At 54.7% G+C, this 18,910-nt stretch overlaps 1 protein-coding gene across 2 annotated transcripts in view; it reads right to left on the bottom strand.

Annotated features, from left to right (window-relative positions):
- Positions 1 to 531: 531 nt before the first annotated feature.
- Positions 532 to 18,910, bottom strand: part of LMF1 (lipase maturation factor 1) — a 105,358-nt gene continuing 86,979 nt past the window's right edge. For both annotated transcript variants that reach the window (XM_066383005.1, XM_066383006.1), the window contains 5 exons: positions 3,665 to 3,851; positions 3,132 to 3,291; positions 2,636 to 2,819; positions 1,261 to 1,373; positions 532 to 754 (listed from right to left, as the gene is read on the bottom strand). In XM_066383005.1, coding sequence (XP_066239102.1) covers positions 556 to 754; positions 1,261 to 1,373; positions 2,636 to 2,819; positions 3,132 to 3,291; positions 3,665 to 3,851 — 843 coding nt within the window. In that variant the 3' untranslated portion in view covers positions 532 to 555. The remainder of the gene's footprint in view (positions 755 to 1,260; positions 1,374 to 2,635; positions 2,820 to 3,131; positions 3,292 to 3,664; positions 3,852 to 18,910) is intronic.

The following is an 18,910-nucleotide window of genomic DNA, read 5'->3' as shown; positions in this document are numbered from 1 at the left end:
GCCTGGAGGGTTTTGTGTGGGGTGTGTGTGGGTCCTGAGGAGGGGTCGGCATGAGGGGGGATTGGGAGCCTTCCCTCCTCCCCCTCTCAGTCCCCATCCTGGATGCGGTGGGGGGCCCCCAGGGCTGAGGAAGAGGAGCAGGCAGTGAAGGCTTCTCACCGCCACACCGGGCACACACGGGGGCTTGGCTGCAGGCCTGGCTGCGGACCAGCACCTTCGGTGCCAAGGACGCGAGCGACCCCCCTGGCCAGGCCACGGTCAACAGGAGGAACGGAGGCTCCGTGTAGTGGGTGCTGATGTTCCCGGATTGACGGGTTGACCAGAGCTCCCTTGAGACTCCAGTGTCTGGGGGACTGGTGACAAGGGAGATGACGGAGGGTGGGGTGAGGCAGGGAGCTTTCTGAGTTGCTCGGGGACCCGTTGTGGGAGATGAGGAAGCACAGATGCCCCCGGGACCCCAGCAGACCCCCAACGCCACCCTCACCCCGGTCTGCTTTCCTGGACATCTGGGTGCAGGTAGCAGTGCTGGGGTGCAATGTCTCCCCACTTTATTTCTCAGTGCACAGGCGCTGGGTCCCTCTGTGTCGGTCCTGGGTGTGGCCACTCCCGTGACCTAAAGTAGCCCCTCAGGTCCCGGAGGCTGAGCGGAGGGAAGTAGGGGCCCAGCCTCTTCCGGATCCACCACTTGCCATCGGCTGCGTGCAGGCCCCCAGGGCGGCTGAACTTGTACCTGTAGTGTTCTCCCCTGACCCACCTGCAGGGGGGGCTGGCGTCAGCCTCTGCCTGCTGAGACCCGGCTTCTCAGGGGGCCCCAGGGCTCCGGGGCCCAGGTCTACACTCCAGGAGGGGCCGTGTGTCTGTCACGGCAATCCTGGGGGGAGAGGCTGCTCAAGGAAGCCAGAGCGGCCCACGAGGAGTCCGCATCACAACCAGGCCCCGGACCAGATGATGTGGGGCAGGCAGGGCTCTGGAAAACGAGACCCTAGCCTTGAAGAAGGCCCAGTGCTCGGGGCCGCCGCCAGGTGCCCCAGGCCGGAGCACAGGACTTGCTCTAGGAGGCCCACCTTCCCCGGAAGCCCGTGTCCTCTCGGCCGGTGCGCGTGCCGGGGGGAAAAGGGGCTCGCGGAGGACCTTCGCACCCCGCCCGTTTCCAGAGGGTGGGGCCTGGCCCCAAGAGCACATTCTGCCTTTGGGGGAGCGGCCCTGAGAGGCAGCTCAGGCCATGGTAGATGAGGGTACCGCCTGGGGGAAATGTCTCACCTGGGAGGGTCCCTATCCGCAAAGGGGTTAAGGTCCAGCAGGGACAGAGCCTCGGCGTCGTTGGCTAGGAGCTTGCCTGCCAGGTGGATGACCCACTCGTGCTGCTCGTAGGTCTAGGGGGCAAGAGGAGGGTTGCTTGGGCTGTTGCTCCTGGGCACCCTCAGGACGAGCACTCCGGCCTGAGCCCTGCTGTGGGCAGGAACTGTGGGGGTGTGCTCTCTGCCCCCACCCCCCCGGGCCTTGCCTGTCACTCCCTGTGTCAGTCTGTGGTCCTGGGTGTGTTTGACAGAAATGTGGTCAGTAGGCTGCCCTCGAGGCCCAGGCCCCATGGCTTTGGTTGAGGATTCCCTCCTCCAGAGGGTCTGCCAGCTTCCATCTCTTCCTCTGGCCAGATGTCTGGATCGTTCATTAGTGTGCGGGGTCCCCCACCCTACTGTCCTGTCCTTGGGTGACTCGGATGCAACAGGCATAGGGCCTGGCCGTGCCAGCTCACTTCTTGCCTTTGTCACCTGGATGCCCTGGGCTCTCAGGCAAGTGGCAGAGCCTTCCGGAGGCTGTCACCATGGGTGAAATGGGTCAGTGGGGGATGCGGCACACCCAGGCTCTCCCTGGCCTGAGCTAACGCTCTGTGGACGTTGGCTGCCCCGGCATCGGCCGGGCCTGTATTGTCATTTCCAGTGGAAGTGCTCTGAGAAGCTGGCTGTGGCACGTGGCCCTGTGCAGGGTGTCTGAGGGGGGCCCTGTGGACCCATGCCGGGGGGCAGGGGACCGCTGCTGCCCAGAGGCAGAGCCTGTGTGTGCCGTGGAGCACAGGGGGGGACCGGAGGGAAGCCTGGCCTCGGACCCCTGCGGAGCCAGGCTGCTCAATTAGGAAGCCCCAGCCTCCGGGAGGGTGCTGCCATGCGCTACTGCCTGGACGCAGACCCAGGGCCCGGGTCTCGGGCGGCGTGTCCTGGCCCGTTCCTCAGTGGCTGAGCAGTGAAGTGAGTTCTGCTTTGAGGGCCGGGGCTGAGTGTGTATGAAGCTGCCCCACGTTGACGCCCTGACACTGGGAGGTGTTAGCCCAACCGCCTGTGTCCTCACGGGCCCTGGTGGCGGTGGCGGTGGTGGTCGTGTGAGGCGGGTCAGGGTGGGGGCTGCCTGGGTGCCCACAGTGAGCGCCGTGTGGCCGACGCCGTTTCCTGTGGAGTCTGACCTCACCCTACCCGCCTCCCCCACCAGCCCTGTGGCAGATGTTCTGAGGCCTCGGGTGTCCCCGCTGAGGGTGCCCCAGCCTCAGGGACATTGTGGTGACTGGAGCCTGTGTCTACTGGAAGCACCTGGGCATCCGGGGTCGGCGGGGGAGTGGGGGGGAGCGGGGGAGGACGGGCCCCACCTGGAAGGCTGCGAACCACATGAGCCAGTCGAGGCGGTAGTGGTAGGGCGAGATGAGGCAGGGCCGCCTCCGCAGGCCGCCTGGCTTGCACTTGAACTCGTAGTCCTCCCACACGGCGTCCGCGGCGCTGGCGTTGGCGCTGGCTGTGCCCTGCAGGATGATCTCGGTGCGCTCCCTGGTGATGCTGTTGGGGAGGCCGGGTCAGGCGGGCCAGGCTCGGGGCAGTGGCAGGTGGTGGCTGTGCCCCTCCACCCCGGCCCCTGCCCTGAGCAGACCGGGCGAGGCTGCTGCCGTGGCTGTGGGTGTGGGTGGGCAGTCCCGGGAGAGGACTGGCCCCAGGGGAGGGAGAGCAGCCCCCGCCCTGGACCAGGACTGCCCACGTGGCTGCTCGGGGCTGGGTCCCCCCGGACAGGGGTCCCCCACGTGGTGGACAGGGAGAGACCATACCCAGGTCAGAGAGGCAGCCGAGACGGGAACCCCCACGCATACATGGTACCTGCCAAAGGCTCCGTATGTGTTGACGATTCTGAGGGGGTTGAAGGAGCTGTTCATGAGCTGCTTGGGGCTCAGCAGGTTGAGGACCACAGGGAGGCTGAGCCAGGCGACCAGGATGCCCAGTGCCAGGTGGACCGCCTGCCGCACCATGCGGCCGAGGCCTGGAGAGAGAGACATGGTTAAGCTTCTGCCTCCCCCCACCCCCGGCCCCAGCCATCGGGAGGAGCTGAGGCCACCCCGCCCCTCAGCTGGCCGCCCCCTGGACCCTGGCCTCTGTCCAGCTTCTCTGGGCTCACAGAAGCTGAGGGCGGTGCCGCGGGCCCCGCCTGGGAGTCTGGAAACGGGCCTCTGCCCACAGCCTCCACAGCCCCCAGCCAAGACACCTTCGGAAGCTGGTGTGGAAACTGAGTCGTGACAACGGCCCTCATGGGGTGGGCCTGGCTGTCAATAAGAAAGGGCCAGCACCTCTAGGGACCGGCTCTCCTGGGTCTGGGAATACAGGTCTTCTGTCCGCGTCCCCAGGTGTTCACCCACCGTGGGTCAGCGTAGGCCAGGCCTCCTCCTGGGCTTCCTCCTTCTGCAGCTTTAGGACTTGGTCCTTGAGGCTGCCAGGCCCAGAGGGAAATAAGAGCCCCACGGTGGCGTCATCGAAGCAGGCGATGCTGGGCACGATGGTCAGCCAGTTCAGGAAGCTCAGGTTGCCGCTGACGATGAGAACCGCCTGAGGGACAGAGTAGTGCCTCAGCCCCAGGCGAGTGGAGACCAAGGATGGCTGTCCTGCCCCAAACCTGGGCTTGATGTGCCTGTGCGGTGGCAGCTGGCTGTCCCCTCCTGCCGCCGATGTTCCACCCAACCCCCCGGAACCCGCAACTCAGCAGCGACTCCCAGACTCCACACCCAGAGGTGCTGGGGTGCAGGGGTTCCAGTTTCTTCTCAGAAGTGCCCGTGGATGCCTGTGTTGGTTCCCGGGGGGCCGGGGGTGGGGGGCCGGAGGCCATGGTCCAGGCCCTGCTTTCCCCGTAGGCTGCACCTGGCTTTCCCCGACCTCTGCCTTAAGAATGTCCACTCCCTGCCTGACCTGTGGGGGCGCAGTGGCTAAAACGTCGACCTGGAACACTGAGGTCACAGGTTCAAAGCCCTGGGCTTGCCCGGTCAAGGCACATACAGGGAGCAACTCTCATGAGCAGATGCTTCCCGCTTCTCCCCTCTCCTCCCCCTCTTCTCTCCACTCTCTAAAAATCAATAAAAAAAAAATGTCCATGCCCTGAGTGATCTTGAAGGCAGATTCTCCTCAGAGCCTCCAGTGAGGGCCCAGCCTGCGGACACCTTGCAGAAGCCTCTGAGACTTGAGTTGAGGCCGTAGCCAAGGCCACCCGGATTTCTGACCTTTAGTACTGTGCGATAACAAAGTTGTATTGTTTGATGCTGTGGTTTGTGTTTGTGACAGTTGTTATGGTGATTATTAATCAGTACAGGACTAACGTAAGACCCTGTAGTGTGTGTCCCTCCCCAGGGAGGGGGCTCTCCCACCAGAAGTGGGAGCATCTGGGTTCCATGGCCCCTGACGTTGAGAACCGTGCCTGGGTAGTGTGGGAGGTGGACAGGGTCCCGCTGCTCGCCCTGTCAGGGCTGGGGAAGACAGCGGTGCACTCACCTATCTGTCTTCTGCCCTGTCCTCCACACCCTAGTGACCATGAACAAGGATGTCCCTGGGCCACGGCACCCTCTGGGATGAGTATGGCAGGTTCCTGCTGGCCCACGTGTACTGGGCTACCCCGGATGCTGCTTAAATAGAGCACAGCTTCCTGTGCTTTCCCAGCGGCTACAAGGCCAGGGCCTGGCCACCATGAGTCAAGTTTACATGACTATTCACACAGAGGTGCTGACTAGTGTTCGGGCCCTGTCGCTGTCTGGAGGCCCTCCGCCCTCTGTCTGGGACGGTGAGCAGAAGCTTGCTGATCGTACGCGGTGTTCCCTGGCGGGTCGCACTCTGTGCTCGCAGGACTTCACTGTGAAGTGCGTGTTCAAGTTTCCTCCTATTAAAAAGAAAAAGGAAGAACCAAGGAGCTGACTCCGTGGGTTGTAAGAGTCCCGTGTCTGATGCATGGATACTGCGGTCATTTCCTGCTGGCGCTGGCTGCCTTTTCATTTTCCTTACGGTTGCTTTGGAAGAGGTGAAGGTTTACTTTTTTTGGAAAGTCTAAGTTATCAATTTTTAAAAACGTGACAAAACAATAGTGCTTTTGTGTCCTGTCTAAGAAATCTTTGCCTGCCCCAAGGTTATAAGATCTAAAAGGTTTGTAGGTGGGGCTCTGACCCAGTTGAGTCAGTTTTCCATGTGTGGTATGAGGTGAGGTTCAGAACTCTTCTCTCCGGCCCCCTCTCAGGCCCCGGAGGAGACAAAGGTGTGAGGGTGAATGAGTCCCAAGTCCCAGGAGGAGCGGGAAGGTGGCCACGCCCTCCTGGAGTAGCAGAGGCGCTGCAGCCACCGGAAGGACCAGGAGTCCAGGACAACCCGCTGAGGAGGGGCTGGAGTCACGGGTGCCGGGAGGTGAGGGCTGGTGGGCCCACGGTGGACACAGTTAAGGTGTTGGCAGGGAGATGAGCTGCCTCCAGCCTGGGCCTCAGGAAAGAGGTGCCAAGAGCCTGTAGCTGGAGGGGGAGCCGCAGGAGGCCAGGGACCCCCACACAAGGCAGGGAAAGACAGGAGCAGAACCTGGGCGTCTGTTAAGTGAGCCAGTGACCAAGTCGATACACTTCTGAAGAGACTGAGAAAAATATGACAAGTTGCAAATAAACAGCACCCACAATGAAAATGGTAAAATCACCGCAGAAACAAGAGGAATAAAAAGGGAACTTTATGAAGTTCAATGTGTAACGATACTGGCACACCTAACCGGCGGACACAATTCTGAAAGCAACAAGACCGTGACAAGCCAACAGTCACTGACCAGGCAGGGCCACCGTCTCACCACCCAGGTGACTTGCCAGGTGTCGACGCATCCGGAGAGCGGATGGCCTAGTCTGGTGCTGTTACTGCGGAAACACGTGGAGAGAGGGAGGGAGCAGCCACGGAAGGACACGAGATGACCCATGCAGGGAGGAGGGGCTGCCCCACCTCCACCGAGGGGGCGTCCTCCTTGGATGGCGGGCAGGGACGTGTCATCTCTGTGCGGCCCAGCCCCAGCCCCACCTCCACCGAGGGGGCGTCCTCCTTGGATGGCGGGCAGGGACGTGTCATCTCTGTGTGACCCAGCCCCAGCCCCAGCCCCACCTCCACCGAGGGCGCGTCCTCCTTGGATGGCGGGCAGGGACGTGTCATCTCCGTGTGGCCCAGCCCCAGCCCCAGCCCCACCTCCACCGAGGGGGCGTCCTCCTTGGATGGCGGGCAGGGACGTGTCATCTCCGTGTGGCCCAGCCCCAGCCCCACCTCCACCGAGGGCGCGTCCTCCTTGGATGGCGGGCAGGGACGTGTCATCTCTGTGTGGCCCAGCCCCAGCCCCACCTCCACCGAGGGCGCGTCCTCCTTGGATGGCGGGCAGGGACGTGTCATCTCTGTGTGGCCCAGCCCCAGCCCCACCTCCACCGAGGGGGCGTCCTCCTTGGATGGCGGGCAGGGACGTGTCATCTCCGTGTGGCCCAGCCCCAGCCCCAGCCCCACCTCCACCGAGGGGGCGTCCTCCTTGGATGGCGGGCAGGGACGTGTCATCTCCGTGTGGCCCAGCCCCAGCCCCAGCCCCACCTCCACCGAGGGGGCGTCCTCCTTGGATGGCGGGCAGGGACGTGTCATCTCCGTGTGGCCCAGCCCCAGCCCCACCTCCACCGAGGGGGCGTCCTCCTTGGATGGCGGGCAGGGACGTGTCATCTCTGTGTGGCCCAGCCCCAGCCCCACCTCCACCGAGGGCGCGTCCTCCTTGGATGGCGGGCAGGGACGTGTCATCTCTGTGTGGCCCAGCCCCAGCCCCACCTCCACCGAGGGGGCGTCCTCCTTGGATGGCGGGCAGGGACGTGTCATCTCTGTGTGGCCCAGCCCCAGCCCCACCTCCACCGAGGGGGCGTCCTCCTTGGATGGCGGGCAGGGACGTGTCATCTCTGTGTGGCCCAACCCCAGCCCCAGCCCCACCTCCACCGAGGGGGCGTCCTCCTTGGATGGCGGGCAGGGACGTGTCATCTCCGTGTGGCCCAGCCCCAGCCCCAGCCCCACCTCCACCGAGGGGGCGTCCTCCTTGGATGGCGGGCAGGGACGTGTCATCTCTGTGTGGCCCAGCCCTAGTCACCTCTGTTCTCCAAGGCTGAGCAAAACGCAGCTGATGCCCCAGCCCCTCTTCTGAACTTTAATTAAAGATGGTCTCGTCCTGGCAAATTGGGAGAACACGAACGAGGTCACAGACGCCGGCTAACGAGAGTCTGCGGGAGGGGCCGGCTTTTGATCGGTCAAGTCGGTTTTATGGATCACGACGGAGTTTTATGATGTGTGACAGGGGAGATTATGGATTCACGGCTCTCCCTTGATTAATTTGGAAAACTAGTTTGGCTCTGAGCCCCAAAATAATTATTTCTTATTTTTCTCTGTCTGTGATGTTAACAACCCCTAAATCAGAAAACATGGCCCAGCCTGTACCCGCTCTGGGCCGGCGGTCTCTCCTGCCAGCTCCTCTTGGCCCCACAGGGTCCCCAGGCCTCTGGGCTGCTCTGGGCAGATGGGTTTCTTGCTGAAATCTGTGGAACGTCACTGGCTCCTGAAAGCCTGCGGCGGCTCTGTGCCCACACCCCAGCCCCTCTTCCATCATGGGGGAGGGTGGGGCTGCGGACTGACCCTGTCGCGGGGCTGTTGCGGGGCCATGGCGGGCGCCTGGCGTCCTGTGGCCACTCCAGCCCTAGCCCCTTTCACATACCCCTGTGAGTGGTCTGGGCTTGAGACTCGCCCAGGATGAGACGGGAGCATCCCTCACACGTCCCTCCTCCTGAGGGTCTGACCTCCGGTTCTCATCCCCACAGACCTCTGGGCCTTCAGCTCCTCCGTCTCCCAGCTGTGTTGGCGACTTGCGGGGACCATGTCCCAGAAGCTCAGCTGCTCTGCTGTGCCCCCCTCTCTGGGATCTTGGCTGCTCGCGTTCTGGCTGCCCAGTGGCTCTGCGCCTTCTGCTAAAGGCCTCACACTGTATCTGGCACGGCGCAGTGGACAGCTGGGCTGCTGCACCCGGAGTCGCCCCCCTCGGTGGCTCAGCTGGGTAGCTAGGGCCCACTGTGCAGCGGGGATCGGGACAAGGACAAGCCACTCCCCTGAGGGGCCGCTGCCTGGGGCCATGTGCTGAGAAAGCACTGCTGACCCTTCCCTGCCTGGGCCACAGCTGAGACGGCCGCTCATGCCGAGGAGACCCAGAGCATGGCAGCTCTTGCACTAAGAATGTGACACGCTGCCCCTCGGCTCCGGGGAACACGCAGCGCGGGCCGGATAGAGGGAGGACAGTCAGCTTCTGCCCACAGTCCCCGTAGACCTCGGGGAGGCGTGGCTCCTGAAGCCCCCCTCTGCCCGGCCAGGACACTCTTCTCATGTGCTGGGAGGAGAATGGGGTGCAGGGCGTGTGGGGAACAACCTGCCCTCGGAGTCGGCCCTGCAGGCGGCTGACGGACACCGAGCAGCTGCCTTCTCACCACTCTCCACCGGAGAGCCCTTGTGCCCTGGGACGCCCTGTCCGGTGCAGCTGCTGGCCTCTGGAGAAGCACCGGAACCCACCTCGACCCCTGAGGGATCTGTGGGTCACACACTCTCTCCATCAATGCTCATACCACCAGCAGACGCGGCCTCCAGGACCGGCAAGACTGAGCAGGGTGGCCTGGTGGCCTGCCGGGGGCGCTGACCTGCCCAGGGAGTCCCCCTGCAGCAGGCCTGCTTGCCCGACCTCTTCCCATAGGTCGGCGTGCACGCGCACTGAGGCGCCATCTCACCTTCTGGCCGTTCACGGCTCCTCTGGACCCCAGAAGGCCCGGAGCAGGGAGAGGAGTCCAGGGAAGCCCAGGCCAACACACCGCTAACTTGAACAGACCTTGAGCAGTGTACGGCATTTATCCACCTCTAGCCTCATATGATAAGGAGCATAACAGGAAGAATCGTGACAGGTGAGAAGCCAACCGGAGACTGCTGAAGCCTGGGTCAGCGGTCTGGAAAATGGACTTGAGAACTCCTTCCTGAATGTGGTGCAGAAATGGGAGAACTGATGAGGGAAACGGCTCAGCGAAGTCAACGGCTTCACGATCAACTTTCCAGGGAGAGAACGCCGTGAAAAGCAAGAACCAAAATTCCCCAGGCCAAAGCCGCCAGGCCTCGGAGGCGCCGGGCGGGTCACAGGAGCAGGACGCCGCCCACGCACGTGCTCATGGGTTCTCTCCTTTCTAAGGGTGAATTAGAAGTAAAAACATGATAAACATTTAGATTGAAAATGTAAAGAGTGAGTAAAAGGTGAAGAAGGAAAACAAGGGAGAGGTGGTCTGAGAAGTGTCAATCAAGCCTGTGGTCTGAAAAGCCGAACACGAGGTAGGGGCGCAGTGCGGGAGGCGCCCCGGGAGAAGGACCCTCGCCCCGCTCTCAGTCTGCGCAGACGCGGGTCCTTGGTGAGGGCAGAGAAAGGGTCCCATTCACGGCCGCCCACTCCCCGCCTGTGAACAGGCAGGCCGGGCACGGCAGGGTGGGCAGGGCACACATCTGCGCAGTCACGGGACTTCCTGGCAGCAGCGGGCATGTTTGAAAGGATAATCGAGATGCAGCCACTGCGTCTGGCTCCCAGCTGAGACAGGCCCTGGACAATGTGGCTCAGTGTCTGCCCCGTCCCATCTCCAAACACCCACCACTGGGAACAAGGACTGAGAGGAGAGTCCCAGGGACACACCGCCCCCAGCGCCCTCCCGCACCCCCATTCGGCATGCTTCCCTGAAACTATGTGGGATGGCGCTTTCGGGCGTGCGCTTCCTCCCACCGTGTGGAGCGGACCTGGCGAGAAAGGGCGCAGGGGGTCCCAGAACCGCGCACAGAGGAGCGGCCGCGTGTGCACGCCTCCACCCGCCTCCACCCCCAGGAGCAGGGCCCAAGTCCGTGCCATCCGTTTCTGCCTCCTCACTCTGACTCCACATTCCAGGGATGACAGTTTTTAAGGTTAAAACCCCACCGGAGATTTCTGCATCAGGTCATGAGGGAGGAAGTAGCACTGGAGCCTCCATGGCCAACACAAACAACTGGATACTGAACAAAACAGATGAAGCAACTGTTGTGTGACATGTGGCTGTGGGCCCTGCAGGACTCTTGACTCAAGAGAGAAGGGAAACAAACAGACCTGGAGCGGCCTCAGCGCTCCCTGTGTGGAGGCATTTAGCGGACTCCCACAGGGAGGGGGCCTCCGGAGGGCCGAACCTGGAGCAGGACAGGTCAAGGGGCTGGTGCTCGCCACACAGGAGGCAGCACAGGAACAAGGAGTTGTAGGAATCCGTACGTGCCCCCGTGAGTCTCTGCCAACCACTGCGCTCACAGGCCCAGGAGAGAGCACCCCCGGGAGGCCTGGCAGCACCCCAGCCCACACAGGTTTGGGAGGCGTTCGGGCTCTGAGGAGCCGGCGTGAAAAGACCTCGTGGAAAGCCAGCGGAGAACCCCTCCAGGCAGGGCTGCAGCGAAGTCTGCTTTAGATCCACTCAGAGGATCTGAAGACAAGTATCAAGATGATGAAACCAATTTGCCAGTAAATCAACTGTTTGTCAGGAGAGAATTCGACGCCACAACACAATGGCCAGTATCCAATCAACAGTTAACAGACGGGGCAAGTTAGTAGCAGCATGCCCAGCCATCGCTTGGCATAAAGGATTGGCTGGTCGACACAGAATCAGAAACAGGAGACAGTCAGTAAAGGAGAATGCTAAAACAGCTACGGTCAATAAATTTTTTAAAGGATTTAAAAGAAAGCATGGTCCTAACTAAAAGAAATAGGAAAATGATAAAGAAGAACCAAGAGGCAATTTGAGATTTAAAAAAGTAATATATGAAATGCAAAGCTTACTGGAGAGGCTTTGGACAAAACTCACACAGAGAAAGAGAAAAGTTGGTGGCCGAGTAAGACCTTCCTCAACCAAAGCCGAGTGCACTGGAGCCGGCGGTCCTCATGGACCCAGGAACAACGCGCTCCGGTCTAAAACGTGTGCTTTAGGTCCCAGAAAGAGGTCGGCAGGAACAGCAATGAAGAAATCATGCCCGCAAATCCTCCTCGCTTGATGAAAACTATAAATGCACAGATCAGAGAAGCCTAAGTAATCCTAAGCAGGACAAATACAAAGAAATCCACACCATGGGGCATCAAATCAAACTACTGAAAACCAGTGAGAAAGGGGAAAATGTGGAAGCAGCCCGTGGGGGAGCTCCATGGCAAAGAGGACAGAGGACAAGGACTTGGGCAAAAACGACAGACGCGTCTTCGTCAGAAGAAAACCCCGTCGAGCTGCAGCATCACAGCTGGAAAAGCCCCTCAGGAGAGGGCGGTTGCAGTAAAGACATCCACCAGCAGCCTCCACAAAGATACGTTACAAACCAAACAGAACATTCTTGAGCAGAAGGGACGGGGTTCCTGTGGAGACTTGGGTCTGTACAGAGGCCAGTAGAGCATAAGAAATGGTGAATATGTGGACTAATAGTAAATATATGAAAAATATCTCCTGAATTGCTTTTAAAAATAATTGACTATTTACAACAGTTTGAACATGATGATTGTGGTTGTTGAAAACAATGTTTCAAAAATTATTCAAAGATTATCATGGTGAGTGAAAATATCCACACAGAACACAGTGTAAGCTGTGATCATAGCTGGGCACGCACACTTTTGTGGCAGGAAACCCCACCACAGCCTCAGCCCATAGACCTTCTTAGAAACTGTCTTGGACTATTTTTAAGCCCCAGGTGGGCAGTGGCTGGCCTCAGGGTGCCCTGTGCTTCTTGCTGAGCAGTGCCTGGCACAGCACTGGTGGCAGCAGGCCTCAGTGGCCGCATGGCCTTTTCCATGCTCCTTGAGCCCAGCACAGGTAGTGACCAACCACGGATCGCTTTGTAGTTCTACCACGTGGCCCTGGGCCAGGCACAGGCAGCAGCTGACATAGGTCTGCACCAGAGCTCTGCCCAAGAGGTCCCAGAACCAACACACTCAGTGGCTGCCTTCAGACCACACCAGAGCAACACCTGACTAACTCCATAAACACCACGCCCAATGGGCGGTCTTGGCAGGCGCCAAATCCCAGTCCGTAGGGTCAGCCCTTCCATAGCAGTTCCTCCACTGTGGTGGTGGTCAGTCCTCACAGCCCGTCAGCCTGAGGGCCAACCCCACCCACTGATGCGCCCATAGCAATCAAGGTTCAACTACAACAGGAGGGCACACACAACTCACAAAAGGGACACCTACTAATAGGAACAAACACCGGAAGGCAGCCAATATGAGGAGATAAAGAAATATGTCCCAAATCAAAGAATAGGAAAAAAATGAAAACCAAATGATCCCAAATCTATGGGACACAGCTAAAGCAGGGAAATTCACAGCAATACAGGACTATCTCAAGAATAAGAAAAATCTCAAATGAACGATCTTACCTTACATCTAAAGCAACCAGGAAAAAGAAACAAATAAAGCCCAAAGTGAATAGACGGAAGGACATAATAAATATCAGAGCAGAAATAAACAAAGTAGAATCTAAAAAAATACAAGAGTTTAATGAAACCAAGAGTGGTTATTTATTTGTGAGAGAGATGAGAAGCATCAACTCATAGTTGTGGCACTTTAGTTGTTCATTGACTGCTTCTCATACGTGCCCTGACTGAGGGACTCCAGCCAAGCCAGTGACTCCTTGCTCAAGCCAGCGACCTTGGACTTCAAGCCAGCGACCATGGGATCATATCTATGATCCCACACTCAAGCCGGCAACCCCCTGCTCACGCTGGTGAATTTGTTCTCAAGCCGGATGAGCCCACGCTCAAGCCAGAGACCTTGGTGTTTCAAACCTGGGTCCTCAGTGCCCCAGGTCGATGCTCTATCCACTGTGCCACCACCTGGTCAGGCAAGAGCTGGTTCTTTGAAATGCTAAACAAAATTGATAAACCTTTAACCAGACTAAAAAAAATGAGGACCCAAATAAATAAAATCAGAAATGAAAGAGAAATGACACCTGACATCACAGAAATACAAAGGATTATAAGAAAGTACTGCAAACAATTAAATGCCAACAAATTGGACAATCTGGAAGAAATTAATAAATTCCTAGAAACATATACCCTTCCAAGAAGAAAGAGAAAATATGGACAGATTGCTAACTACTAATGAAATCAAATCAGTAATTAAAAAGTTCCCAACAAACAAAATCCTGGAGTGAATGGCTTCACAACTGAATTTTACCAAACATTCAAAGAAGAATTAACTCCCATCTATCCTTCTCAAACTATAGTGTATTACAAAAAATTCAAGAGGAGGGGAGGCTTCCAAGTTCATTTTACGAGGTCAGCATTACCCTGATTTCAAAACCAGATGAAGACATTACAGAAAAAGGAAATTATAGCCAATATCCCTGGTGAACACAGATGCAAAAATCTTCAACAAGATATAAACAAACTGAATTCAGCAATAAATCAAATAGATCATACACTATGATCAAGTAGGATTTATTACTGGGATGCAAGTTTGGTTCAATACCCACAAATCAATTACTGTGATACACCACATAAACAAAGTGAAACATAAAAATCATATGATCCTACGCTAGTTATTAGAGAAATGCAAATCAAAACTACAATAAGATACCACCTCACACCTGTTAGATTGGCTGTTCTCAACAAGATAGGTAATAACAAGTGTTGGAGAGGCTGTGGAGGAAAAAAACCCCTTCATTCACTGCTGGTGGGAATGTAAACCGGTACAGCCTTTATGGAAGGCGGTATGGCAGTTCTTCAAAAAATTAAGAATAGAGCTACCACGTGAGCCAGCGATCCCCCTACTGGGTATTTTCCCGAAACGCTTGACAACATTGGTATGCAGACACATGCACCCCCATGTTTGTCACAGCATTACTCACAGTGGCCAAACGTGGGAACAACCAAAGGGTCCTCGATAGAGGACTGGATAAAGATGCGGTACATATATACGATGGAATACTAACTACTCAGCCATAAGAAATGATGACATATTGCCATTGATGACAACACGGATGAACCTTGAGAACATTGTACTAAGTGAAATAAGCAAATCAGAAAAAGCTAAGAACTATATGATCTCACATGTAGGTGGGACTCATGGACATAGTTAAGAGTTACCAGGGGAAAGGAGTGGGGGGGGGGGAGTAGAGGGTAACAAATATGATGATGGAAAATTATTTGACTTTGGATGATGGGCACACAACACAATCAACAGTTCAAATGCTATAAAAATGTTTACCTGAACTAATGTACTCGTATTGATCAATGAAACCCCATTCAAGTTCCTTCCTTCCTTCCTCCCTCCCTCCCTCCTTCCCTCCCTCCCTCCCTCCCTCCCTTCCTCTCTCTCTCTCTCTCTTTCTTTTCTTTCTTTTTTAAGTGAGAGAAGGGGAGATAGTGAGACACACTCTTGCACATACTCTGACCGAGATCTACCCAGCAACCCCTGTCTGGAGCTAATGCTCGAATCAACCAAGCTATTTTTAGTGCCTGAGGCTGATGCTCAGATCAACTGAGCTATCCTCAGCATCTGGGACAATGCTCTAACCCAGTGTTTTTCAACCAGTGTGCCGTGAGACATGGTCAGGTGTGCCGTGGGGAAATTAAACATGGGTCCCCAAAGTACGGCCTGCATGCCGAATATGGCCCGCCACCAGCCGCCTCCATCCGAACATAAACATTCCCCTCACAATCCGTCCAGCTATCAGCGACAGGAAGAGAGGAGGCACAGGGACCGCTCACTGACCAATCACCTTCTAGGATTCATCCTGACCACTAGCGATGAACCAATAGTAGGCTGCCTCTCATCCACACCCAGGAAGGTCCCTGCTCGGGCTGCCACGCACTTGTCATTGTGTGGCCGCGGCGAGTAGTTGAAGCTGCTACTCCTCCCCATGGTCCCGATTTCTAATCCTGGTCAGGACTGGAGGTAAATGTTGCCACCACTAGATGAAGCCTCAGCCTCAGCTGGTTATGTCTATCCTGATGGTGTGTATAGATATTTGACCTTTTTCTTTTTAAAAGAGGCCCCCGCAGAGGGTGATATACAATGCATCACAATGTTATCTATATTGTATATGGTCTCCTGAAGGGTCATCTTCTTAAAGAGCTCAAATCTCTATATACACCATCAAAACAGACAGAACCAAGGCCCCCGCACCCAGCTGACCATGGGATTTGAACCCACAACCTCAGGGAGAACTCTAGTATTTATCAGAATCCTTACCTAGAAAGCAAACTTCTCAATCTGACAGTAGAGAGGCTCTGAGGACTTATGATGTTACACAAGTACCCAACATTTTCTAAAATTGATTTTGTCCAGTCTCTATATAGAGAGAGTATTTGCCAAATTGATTTGAACCCACAACTTTGATGAAAGCTCCAGTATCTATTAGCAGGACTGTATATATGAGGGGATACATGGGACTGTATATATGAGGGGTTACATGGGACTGTATGTATGAGGTTACATGGGACTGTATATATGAGGTTACATGGGACTGTATATGAGGGGATGTTACATAGGACTGTATATGAGGGGATGTTACGTGGGACTGTATTTATAAGGAGATGTTACGTGGGACTGTATATATGAGGTTACATGGGACTGTATTTATAAGGAGATGTTACGTGGGACTGTATAATGAGGTTACATGGGACTGTATTTATAAGGAGATGTTACGTGGGACTGTATATATGAGGTTACATGGGACTATATTTATAAGGAGATGTTACGTGGGACTGTATATATGAGGTTACATGGGACTATATATGAGGGGATGTTACGTGGGACTGTATATGAGGGGATGTTATGTGGGACTGTATATATGAGGGATGTAACATGGGACTATATATATGAGGGGGTTATCCTTTTTTATTTAACTTTTTTTTAATAAATGTAATTTATTTAAACTTTAAATAAATTCTAACAGTTAGATTGTCATTTTGTGTCATTTTGGTAGGTGGTGTGCCCAGGATTTTGTAAATGTAAAAAAATGTGCCGCGGCTCAAAAAAGGTTGAAAATCACTGCTCTAACCAATTGAGCTGCTGGCTGCAAAAGGGAAAGAGGGAGAGAAGGGGGAAAGAGAGAGGGAATGAAACAGATGGTTACTTTTCTTGCATGCCCTGACTGGGAATCGAACCCAGCCAGGCTGATGCTTTATCCACTGAGCCAGCCAGCCAGGGCCAATTTAATTTCTAAATAATAAAAAAGTCATATGATCATATCAATAGATGCAGAAAAAGCATGACAAAATTTAGCATCCATTTATGATAAAAACTCTCAGCAAAGTGAAAACAGAGAACATACTTTGACATAATAAAGGCCTTTAAAGGCCTTTCGTGTATTACAAAAAATTCAAGAGGAGGGGAGGCTTCCAAGTTCATTTTACGAGGTCAGCATTACCCTGATTTCAAAACCAGATGAAGACATTACAGAAAAATAAAATTATAGCCAATATCCCTGGTGAACACAGATGCAAAAATCTTCAACAAACCCACAGCTAATATCATATTTAATGTTGAAAACTAAAAGCGTTTCCTTTAAGATCAGGAACAAAACAAGGATGTCTACTTTTACCATTTTTATTCAACATAGTACTGGGAGTACTAGCCATAGCAATAAGACAAGTAAAGAAAATAATATGTATTCAAATTGGAAAGAAAGAAGTAAGACTGCCAGTATTTGCAGATGACATGATACTGTCTAGAGAAAACCTTAAAAATTCCAAAAAACTACTAGAACTGATAAATAAAATTAGCAAAGTTGCAGGATACAAAATTAATATTCAGAAATTGATCACATTTTTATATATCAATAGTGAACTATCAAAAAGGGAAATTAAGAAAACAATTCCATTTACAATTGCATTGAAAAAAGTACCAGGAATAAATTTGACTAAGGAGGTAAGAGACCTCTAAATGAAAAATCACAAGACATTGAAAAAAGAAAATGAAAAAGATACAAATAAATGAAAGCATGCTTGTGTTCAGGGATGGGAAAAAATTAACATCACTAAAATTTCCATACTATCTAAAGCAAGCTATAGATTCAATGCAATCCCTATCAAAACACCAATAGTATTTTTCACAGAACTGGAAAAAATATTCTAAAATTTTATATAGAACCACAAAAGACCCCAAATAGCCACAACAATCTTGAGAAAGAAGAACATAGTTGGAGGTATCATGTTATCTGATATCAAACTATACTACAAGGCTACAACAATCAAAACAGCATGGTCCTGGCATAAAAACAGATCAATGGAACAGAATGGAGAACCCAGAAATAAACCCATGCCTATAGGCAGGAACATACAACGGGGTAAGGACGAAATAAGTCAGACAGAGAAAGACAAACACTGTATGGCTTCACTACATGTTGAATCTAAAACAAAACAAAGATACAAGAGAAAAACAGATTCATAGGGACAGAAAACAAATTGGCGGCTGGCAGATGCGGGGAGGGTTGGGGGCTGGGTGGAGAAGGTGGAGGGACTAAGAAGTACACGCTGGCAGTTACAGATAGTCACGGAATGTAAAGTACAGCACAGGGAATACAGTCAATGACAGCGTGATAACCATGTGTGGTGCCAGGCGGGTCCTCGACGTGTCGGGGGAGCACGTCCAAGATTATACAGATGTCTAACCACGATTCTGTCCACATGAAAGTAACACAAAATAATACTGAACGTCAACTGTAACAGGAAAAAACGTGGGACAGTCAGCAGGCATACCACGGGGCTTTTTCTTCACTTTTTATTTTCCAAATCAGTGATTTTCCATTTAAAACAAGAAAAAAGTGCTACCAGAGGGGTTCTTGGTGCCTCTGGGGTCCACTGGCCACTCCAGACACGTGGGATCACTCCCCAGTGGCATGAACAATCGGCCCTGAGGTGTCACCCCGGCTCCTGCAAGGAGCAATGCTGCAGAGGCCCCAAGGGGCTTTCCCGGCTTTGAGTTGGGACCCGGTCATCTTGCTAGCTGTGACCCGAGCCTTCCTTGGGGGACAAATGGCCCGGGTTATTCTTGGTATCTGTAATTGCACAGACCTATGGTGAATAAGGGGTCTGGTGGTAGCCAGTACCGGGCAGATCTGACCAGGGCCCTCAGTGAGCGATAGAACTCCGGGAAAGGGGTCCAGCTGCTGAGCACAGGCAGGGATGGGACCCACACAGGGTCTTCTTCAGCCTCTGAATACGAGAATCGGAAAAGCAACCCACCACCCCACAGCCCCACATAAGCCTCTGGGAGAGGCCCGCATGCCTGCAGCCCTGGAGCTGCCAGCCTGGCTTTGCCTGATGCTGTGGCGGACACGGGCCCGGGCCACACGAGTGAGGACACTGCACAGCCTGGGCCACATGAGCGAGGACACAGCACAGCCCGGGCCACACGAGTGAGTGTGGACACTGCACAGCCCGGGCCACATGAGCGAGGACACAGCACAGCGGGCTGAGACGCCTCCTGGGGGTCAAGCCTTCTTCCTGAGGTTCTGGGTGGCACTGATGTCCATTTGACACTGTTACCTGGATGGATGGTAGCTTTAAATCAATGCCTGGTGACACCAGTCCTGCTT

Source organism: Saccopteryx leptura, chromosome 4 (genome assembly GCF_036850995.1).
Source record: "Saccopteryx leptura isolate mSacLep1 chromosome 4, mSacLep1_pri_phased_curated, whole genome shotgun sequence".
Lineage (NCBI taxonomy): Eukaryota > Metazoa > Chordata > Mammalia > Chiroptera > Emballonuridae > Saccopteryx > Saccopteryx leptura.
The sequence above is the reverse complement of the archived record's forward strand: the minus strand, read 5'-3'. Positions and strand labels throughout refer to the sequence as shown.